We start from the raw sequence: 9,333 nt of genomic DNA on the forward strand, positions 1-9,333 counted from the left end.
TGCTGTGCCGCCGCCCGGCCCTGCCCCCAGAGAGCTGGAGCTGGCTCTGCCTCCTGCACACCCTGGCCCCAGAGAGCTGGAGCTGGCTCTGCCTCCTGCCCGCCCTGCCCTCAGAGAGCTGGAGCTGGCTCTGCCTCCTGCACACCCTGGAATCGGTGTGATTAGAGCCACTGCCTTCCGAAAGCGGTCGGCAGCGTCCCGGGAGGCGCTGCCCCTGCACAAAGCTCACATCGACCCCGGCAGGCTGCAGGGGGAGTTGCTCCATGTGGTGGTACCTTTCTGACACTATGGCCCTGCGGACACCAGCTCCTCAGCCAGTGTGGTCGCGGGGTTGCCCTGACCCAGCCAAGTAAACACTGGGGCCATGGGGCCCAACTCCAGCTGCCAGAGACCTTGCCAGGTGCCCAGTGCCTTGGTGGAGCTGTGGTTACCCAGCAGAGAGGGCTCCATGGACCAGCCTTGGCTTCAGTTTGCCCCAAACTCTCTGCTTGCTGAAGCAGAAAAATATGGCTAGGACATGGGCCAGAAAACACCAGAAAAAAACCCCAAATATTCTAGCTGCTTTTACCCTTTTTTTTTTTCGCTGTGCAGTGTCACAGCCAACAACCAACAGCTTGGGTGGATTTAACCTTCTTCCTTCTCTCCAAAGGCTGAAGAAGGCTGGCTTAAACGAAGAGACAGTACAGAAGCTGGATGCTCTCAAAGAAGTAAATCCCAACCTGGATATAGGGTACATCTGAGAAGCAGGACTCACCCCAGCATGGGCTCCAGCCTGGCAACTCACTGATGGAGCTTGCATCTGTTTTAAGATGAGATGGGGCAGCTGGGAGATTTTTCCTCTGTTCTGAGAGGTCCCTTCAGTGCTGAAATCACCTTCTGAGAGGTGTGGCTGGACTCTGCTGATGCTCAGGAGTGTAGGAACTGCCATCTGGAGCCAAGACGTGTCCGTGCATTACGGGTCCAGCTGGGATGACTCCCTCCAGGGGCCTGGGGGGTGGGAGCAACCAGGGCTGAGGCTGAGGACACCAGGATGAGGCAATGGATCAACATGATACTTTCGTGTTTGGTCCCTGGTGTTGGGAATGCCCAAATACACCTTGGCTGCAGAGATTCTTGATCACTACCCATGGTTCCTTCACTGTGATTTGTGTATTGAGGCTTTCTGTCTGATCCTGTAGTTCCAAGCAGGAACTTCTCCCTCTCCTTTTGTACTTATTGTGAAGAATGTTTATTGTTATACTCATGTTAAATAAAGATCCCCTCCCAGGGCTCTCCTCACGCTGCGACACTTCCCCTTGCTCCTGCCCAGGGTGGGCAGCCCTGGGGACGTGGCCCAGGCCCCTGCTCTGGTTCCTCCCCCGTTACCAGGGCAGCGCTGTGACCCCAGCAGAGCTGGGTGAGCAGGGCACAAATCTGCCTAAACTTCCCTGCTCGCTCTGGGGACCCACGAGGCTCACTGGGGGCAAGAACAATGCTGCTCCTCCTGCCCCAGCCCCCCTGCAAACCTCCCTCCTCCCTCCGCCCGGCACCGCTGGCCCGAGGACAGCCAGACATCCAGCTCCGCCCAGCTCGTCCCGCAGGCTCTGGGAACAGCTCCTGTCCCCCGCAGGCTCTGGGAATCGTTGCCTGCTTGGTGACGGCTAATGAGGCAATCTGAGAACCAGCGTGAGGGACAGAAGCCAGCTGGCAGGGAACAGCCCGAGCCAGTGCCCAAGGGAGCCTGAAATAGCCCAATAGAGCCTGGGGAAAGGAGCAACACGAGCAGCCCAGACTGCCTGCAGAGATTAAGAAAGCTCAGAAGTGTCAGGCCCACCCTGAAAGCACCTGGGAAAGCCTCTAGTGAGAGAAGTCAACAGGGTCCAAGAGAGCTCAGAGACACTGGGGGAGAAAAAAGCCCCAGGGAGGTCCCAGGAGAGCTCAAGTGAAGCTAAGAGAGCTCGGGTGAACCCAGCAGAACCCCCAAGAGATGAACCAAGGGAGCCCAGGCCATCCAGGAAAGCACAGAGGAACCCGGGAGGTGTGGGTGTGTGGGCTGAAGTCAGCTCTGCACCTCCTGGCATCAGGAAGCAGCAGGGTGCAGCTGGGCTGGGCACGGAGCTGGGGACTCCCTGAGGGGACCACCAGAGCTGTGGGACCAGCTGGACCCTTCAGCTGCTGCTGCCCTGTGGAGAGCCCTGCCAGTGCCCCAGAGCTCCGTGCTTCAGCGAGGAGGTGGCAGGAGCACTCCCCACAGGTACAGCCGTGGCTCAGTCTGAGCGTGTCTCCTCTCCAGCACGTTCCTGGGGGAGACAAACCAGGAGCCAGGACAGAGCTCCAGAGGAGCAGCTTCCAACAGCCCTTGGCTGCCATGGCTCTCTGCTCATGCACCCCGAGCTGCTCCCTGCCTCTGCAAAGCTTGCCTCAGCTGCTGTCCCCAGTTCTGGGAAGCTCAGAAGACCCATCAGAAGCTCTGCCTGCAAGCCTCCTCCACCAAGACACCTGTGGACACTACTGAAGCCCCTCCAAAGCCATCATAAAGCTCCACAAACCCCCTGGGACCAATCCTTCTGAGTGAAGGTGTGCAGGCCTGCCGAGCTCAGAACAGGTCCATGGCCACAGTTCTGCATCTCTTCTCAGCAGCCTGCACCTGAGGGCTGGGGGAGGATCCTGCAGCACCAGTGGAGTGCTGGGGTCAGGGACCCTCCTCCTCCAGGGGGGCTCACAGCTCTGAGTACACAAAGCAAAGAGCCCAGCCCCGTACCTACCTGAGGGATCCCAGAGCAACCTCTTCTTCTAAGTGACAAGTGATAGAACAAGAGGAAACAGCCTCAGGTTGCCCCAGGGGAGGTTTCAGTTGTCCCTGAGGAACAATTTCTTGCCCTGGAGGGTTGCCCAGGGCTGTGCCAGGCTGCCCAGGGCAGTGGTGGAGTCCCCACCCCTGGAGAGGTTTCCAAGCTGTGGAGATGTGGGGTGAGGGACACGGGGCAGTGGGGACCTGGCAGGGCTGGGGGACGGATGGACTTGAACGTTGGTCTCTTCCAACCAAAACAATTCCACAATTCTAGGATCCCATCACCTGAGGTGGGACCGAGTCCCTGCACTGTGCCCACGCCTGTGCCAGACAGCCCAGCCTGGGAGGGGAGACCAGCTGAAAGAGGAAGGAACTGACCTTACAGTGCCTGTGGGAGGGGGGCACTGTCCCTCTGCCCCCGGGCACCCTCTGCCCGCTGCTGTCTGAGGTGCAGCACGAGCCTGCAGCTGTCCCCGGGCAGCTCTGCGGGGCTGGGGACCCCCACGACCCCCCAGCCTGGCCTGGCAGTGCCCAGCCCACCGCCACTCGGGGCTGGGGATGTGCTGCAGGGGCTGCCACCGGGCACGGCCCAGGGCAGGAGAGACCAGTGCTGTCCTCAGAAAACCACTTCACCACTTACCCTTTCCAAGCCATGACTTCCAAACCAATCTCCCTCCTAAAGCCTCCTAGAAAAACAGTACCAGGAACTTCTCCTGGGCTGCATTTTTCCACTAGGAGAGAGCAGTGACAAGACATTAGACATCACTTAAACCATTCGAGCAGAGTTTTTTAACTGCAGGAGAAAGATCCTGGCTCAGAGTAACAAGAGGTCACAGGAATTCTAGAAAGGAAACTGCTTGCAGATAAAAACATTGTTAACAACAAATATAGCACAGAATAGGTGATAAAAACATTCCCCCTCAGGCTGACTAAACAATCTGAGCTTCCCTAGAGCAATTTCACAGCTTCCTTGTGTAAGATTCTGCTGGCAGTTGGAGGAATGTGTGAGGGTGCAACATCATGTCCTCAAACATCTGCACAGGCAGAACCACAGCCATCGATCTCAAACCAGCATCAGCCCCCCACAGTGGGGGGAAGAAACACCAGCAGAGCTGATACTGCAACAGGGTTTACTGAATGTTTTTATTTCTGTAAAAAAAAAAAAGCTTAAAACCATAGGAAATATGAAGACACCCACAAGTACACACGTGCACCATCCGGCCACAAAGCACGCTGCTCGGTTCTCTCAGCTTTCCAGGTTGCAGGAGAGGCCACAGGTGGCTTTGGCCTCGGGTGGGGAATGCCAAACCGCCGAGCTCGTGCGCTTGAAGTACCGAGGTTTGCTCTTGCCAAAGATGTCCTCCAGCTTTGGGCTTGGAATTAGCCCAAAGATCTGGTCAACGTTCACGGGGTGATAGTACTGGTGTAAAATGGCTTGGTTAAGCTGAGACCCTGCAGAAACCACCAGAGATGCAGACCAGTTATAGATCAGTTTTTGGTGCTGCTTAAGGTGCCCTTTCCCTCAGAGCCTGCAGGACCACGACTATTCCAAGCCTGGACAACCACCACCTGTCCTGTAGGTGCCACCAGCAGTTCTCCTGCTCATGACAAAGCCCATCTCTAGGCTGCCAGCAGTGTGTATTCTGAGTTACTCAGTACACCAGACACACCAAATCCACCTCACCCTGGTTTCCCTCAGGAGAACAGGGCTGCCTCCTCACCACCGAGCCCCACTGTTCCTTTCCCACCCCCAGATCCAAACACACACAGAGAATTCTGGTTTAAGCCCAACACAACAGCACCTGCAGGAACATGGCTCCAGCCCCATCACCACTTGGAGCCAGCAGCTGCCAATGCTCTTGAAGCCTCACACACATCTGGACTCACTCTGGGGAAGCTGAGACTGCACCAAGTGAATTTGGAATCTCCAGCTTCCCATGGAAGGAATGAAAAAGAAACAGAATCAATCTTGGCACCTACCATCAGCCCAGGCAGGGACAGGCTTCCGAGGCTCGTTCTCATCATCAGTGGAGTCATCACTGTTCAGGTCCATCCCATAATTATTTTCATTTACCTTTGGGGATCTGGATTCCTTAGTGCCCTTCAGGGGCCTGAGGCAGGTTGTGGTGACTGATCTCTGAAACCAGAGATGGCACTGATCAGAGCAGGCAGCAGAGCCCAGCCTGGTGGGAGAGCTTCCCTGGCTGGGCCAATGGCCACCCGCCCCACGCCAGCTGACCTGTGGCAAGCTGGCCCTCAAAGCCCAGTGCTGGCACAGCCAACAGGCTCTGCTGAAGTCCCAGCTTAGCTCTCCCAGCAAGAGGCTGCTGGGGTGTTTAGGCAGGACCCTCACTCTGGGTGCATACCACGAATGAAGAGGCAAGTTCCCAGAGCCACACGCTGGGCAAGGAGCTGCTCTGTGAAGGGGGCCAGAAAGGAGAGCAGAGGGCTGACCTGCTAGAGCAGGTGCACTGTGCACACTCATTTCCACCCCTAGTTCAAAACACAGCAGAGCCAAGAAGGTCACCTGCCCGTGCACGGGAAGCCTTCGATCCACACGTTAACTGAACATCTCCAGTGCTCCTACCCGACAGGCAGCTTGGGCTCAGATTTTCAGTTAAAGCCACAAGTGCTCAAACCCTTCTGCCTTTCCTTCTCACCCAAGTTTGTGTTGGAGCCACGGCGTGCTGACAGCTGAGCTGCAGCAGGGGCTGTGCTGCAGCAGGGGCTGCCCGAGCCCAGCGGAACAGCCCCGGCTCCGGACCAGCCCCGTCTCCACGGGCCTGACCTGCACGAGCCACGGCCCAGAGACACCCCCTGGCTCTGTGCTGGGGAACTGGGGCCACTGAACGAGCGTCTGCCCTGGCTGCAGCTGGGGCAGAGCCAGTTTTCTCCCCAGCAGCTCAGGCAGCGTTCTGGATGGAATGAGTGAGGCTGGCAGCACTCGGACGGCTCAGCTCTCCTGAGCAGTGTTCACACCAGCTCGAGGGTTTTTCAGTTTCCCATGCTCCACCAGCAAGCATGCTGGGGGCACAAGGAGCTGGGAGGGAACACAGCCACAACAGCCAACCCCAGCTGGCCGAAGGGATCGTCCAGACTAAGATGTCACTCCCAGTATATAAACTGGGGGGACTTGGCCAGGAGGGGCCGACGGCTGCTTGGGGGCTGGCTGGGCATCGGTCAGCAGGGGCTGGGCATTTGCATGGGGCATCACTTGGTTCCTTGAGGATTCTGTTATCTTCCTTTTCATTGTCATTATTATGTTATTTTATTCCAGTTATTAAACTGTTCTTATCTCAGCCTGCAAGTTTTACATTTTGCCTTTACCAATACTCCTCCCTGTCCCACCAAGGGGGAAGAGGAAGCGAGCAGCACTGAGGGGCTTGGTTGGAGGCTGTGGCTGAACCACAACACATCATAAATACAGAATGCAGAAGCAGATGCACCCAGATGTGGTCGTTCAGAAACTCACTGTGCTCAGTGGTGATCACCACCTTCTTAGAAGAACACAGCAGGTAAGTTTAAGTCCCTGGCTTTTGCACACACGTGGCTCCACCACTGAAACCCTTTCATGTGTTCCATGGCAGATCTGGTTTGAGTTCTTCAGAGCTCTGACATAACTCACAGCATGGAGAAGTTGAGCAGGAGGACGAGGAGCAGGCAGGCCCCAAGACCAGACAGCCTGCCGGCAGAGGCAGGACTTGGGGCTCTGTGGCTCCGAGCAGTCTCCCCTCTCCTCAGTTCGGGGGCTCGAGCAGCTCCAACTCAAGGCTGTTTCCGGAGCCCTCCGGCCAGGCTGCACCGGCCGGGGCTGCCTCGGGATGTGCTGCCATCCCGTGGCCGTTCCCAGCAGCTTTTCCAAGGTAAAACACTCGGTTTTCCTGCAGGTTCCTTGTGCCGAGCCCTCGGCCCAGCACCCCGGCAGCCAGCCATGCCCCTCTGGGCAGATGTCTGTGACACCCCACCAGCCACCACTCGAGGGTTTCATCTCCTGCTCCACCTCAGATGGATGATAAATCCGGAGGCTGGCTCCAAACCAGGCTCTGCTGCAACCAGGACTCACCTTCACAGTTTTGTTCAGCCATGTGCCAGAGCCAGCACTCAGTGCTTCTGTTTGCCCGATTCTTTTCTCCTCTCCCAGCTTCTGGGGCTCCTGCAGTCCATCTTTCTCCTGTTGAGACACAACAATTAAGTCATTCTTCATTCATGTTCATGCAGGCAAAATAACCAGACTATCTCTGGAACCCAGTTTTCTGGGGACCTCACCAAAAAATCCTCGGTCCCTGTCTTCTTCTGTAGGTAAAAAACCCAACACAACCCAACCCCAAGACTCAAAGATAAAGTGACTCCTGTCTTTGCTTAGATCAGCCAGGTCTCCAGAGCCCACACTCACCTTCAGCACTCTGAGCCAGGGGTTAGAAGCCACAGGACTGGATTCCAGTTGCTTAGCTCTCTTCTCCTTCTCAGGCAGCTGGTGCAGCTCTTTTGGGCTCTCTCTCTAATCAAGAGAAAAAAGTTTCACCGGCTAAGCTCCTTTCCAACACAAACCACTGTATCCAGGAGTTTCATCTCCCATGCTCCTCAGCAGGGAAGAGCTAACAGAAGGGTGAGAGCTGCAGGCACTTTGAGTTTTATTCAGCTGCACTCCTCTCCAGAGGAGCTTCACTGCAGCTCACTCCAGCCTCGTTGCTGCCAACACGGAGAATTGAGACCTTCATTAAAATTATATAGCACAAACAGGAGTTTGAATGTCACTGACCTCGTAAGAGCAGGAAGAGCAAAGACAGGAGGAGTTTATCCTTAAGAGGAGCAGCATTTGGGGAGTTGATTTTTTACTAATGAGGAATAAAGAGCATCTTTAAGAGTAGAGAATGCTGAAAGAAAACATTGTGTGATATTTTGAGGCAAACAGCCTGTGTACCCTGTGCCTCACCAGTCCACAGGCACTGTTCCAAGACCACCTCGACTCCCCACCTTTATGTTTTTCTCAGTGGACGCCACAGACTCCAGCTGTACTCGGGCCTTCTCCTTCCCTTGCTGTTTGTTATCCCTAGGGCAAGAACCCTCCAGTTTAGTTATGGAACAGCATGCCTGCCCACCCTCCCAAGTACCCTTATAGCCTCTTGCTTCAGTCCCCCAAAGCTGTGGGACAGCCTGACACTCGCATCAGTCTCCCAGTGATTCTATTGGTATCTTTTATTTTGTATTAACCCAAGGCCCCTCCTCTAGGCCAGAAACCAGCCAATACCTCATGTGTTCCACCTGCTGCTGCTCTAGAAGATTTTTCAGTTCCAAGACTTTCTTTCCTTTTTCTTTTACTTCATCCCCTCTCTTCTTCTGCAGTGGTTCTTGCTGCTCAAATTCAGCTTCCTGACAAAGGAAGAAAACCCTGGTCAGCTCCAACTTAAATGGGGAAAGATGGGAGGATAGAAGCAAATGCTTTGAGACAACCTGTGCTGGTCATAGCTCATTCCTACCTCCTGTGGCCTGCCCCCCACTTGAACGGCCTCTTCCTTTTGTCCCCAGATACCCTTGTGTTCAAAACCCACAGCACTTGTCACAGCAGAAATCTCGCATCATTGGACCCCAGAATCCCTGCAGCAAGTCATAACCCCTCCCTGTCCCACCAGTCGGAACAGTGAACAGGTTCCCTGCTGCTCCTTCACTTTGCCACGTGCAGGAGGGACCTGGAGCTGCTCTTACCCCCTTCAGTGCTTTCTGCTTCCGTGCATCAGCCTCCACCAGCTTCTTGGATGTTTTTTTCTTGCTCCGCTCCTCCGCCGCTTTCTCCTCCCGCGCCTGTGGGGGACGCAGCTGAGGAAGCCACACTGCTCCACTGCCCCAGGACACAGCTCACGGCCTTGCCCAAGGGGAGGGTGGGGTCTGCAGGTCTGCTGTGACACTGCAGGTCCTGACGAGACTGAGAACACTCAGCAAACAGCACAAGTCCTCTGGGTTTAGCACCAGCCTTGTGCAGCACATCCAGTACTTCTGCAGGCCACGTGAGGAGATGCTCACGGCTCAGGGAGACAGGAGAAAGGAGCACAGGGACCATTACCCAGCCCCAAAAGACCTCCCTCATCTTGTTGGAGACTCTCTGCAGAACGAGGGGATTTGGTTTCCACTCTGCCTGCAGTGCTGCCTCCGACCAAACTGCAGCATCAGCTGGGATGTGCAGGCTGACTGAGCTCCAGAGCCATGGTCCCCTCGCCCGAGCTGCCCCAGCAGAAGCACCACCCTGTCTGTGGCCACAGCCCAGCCAGGGCTGGGGAGGCTTTTGGCTGCTCAGGTTTTGGGAAAGGCTGAAAGGAGCATGACTTGCTGACCCCTCCCAACGGTCACTTTAGTCCATCCCCCAAGGGGAGCAACCACCCTTCTCCCAAAGGCTGCTGGGGCCCTGGGTCAGCCCAGCAAACAGCCCCTGCACACAACCACCCCCATGGCTGTACCAAGGCAGCAACACCCTCTGCACGTGGCCATCAACGGCCCATCCTGGCACACTCTTCATCTCCTCGTCCTCAAAAGAGGGCCAGAGGCAGCTTCAGAAACACAAGCAGCAGGGC

General features: G+C 56.0%; 1 protein-coding gene across 1 annotated transcript in view; it reads right to left on the bottom strand.

The window, feature by feature from the left end:
- Positions 1-4,016: 4,016 nt before the first annotated feature.
- The window catches only part of INCENP (inner centromere protein antigens 135/155kDa), a gene marked incomplete at its 5' end in the record, with an annotated part of 12,842 nt that continues 7,525 nt past the window's right edge, over positions 4,017-9,333 (bottom strand). The window contains 6 exons of the mRNA XM_008935438.1: positions 4,017-4,222; positions 4,751-4,907; positions 6,834-6,941; positions 7,745-7,820; positions 8,019-8,140; positions 8,474-8,584. Of these exons, the coding sequence (XP_008933686.1) occupies positions 4,017-4,222; positions 4,751-4,907; positions 6,834-6,941; positions 7,745-7,820; positions 8,019-8,140; positions 8,474-8,584 (780 nt within the window). The remainder of the gene's footprint in view (positions 4,223-4,750; positions 4,908-6,833; positions 6,942-7,744; positions 7,821-8,018; positions 8,141-8,473; positions 8,585-9,333) is intronic.

The sequence above is a fragment of the Merops nubicus genome, unplaced genomic scaffold (assembly GCF_000691845.1).
Source record: "Merops nubicus isolate BGI_N331 unplaced genomic scaffold, ASM69184v1 scaffold32422, whole genome shotgun sequence".
Taxonomy (NCBI): domain Eukaryota; kingdom Metazoa; phylum Chordata; class Aves; order Coraciiformes; family Meropidae; genus Merops; species Merops nubicus.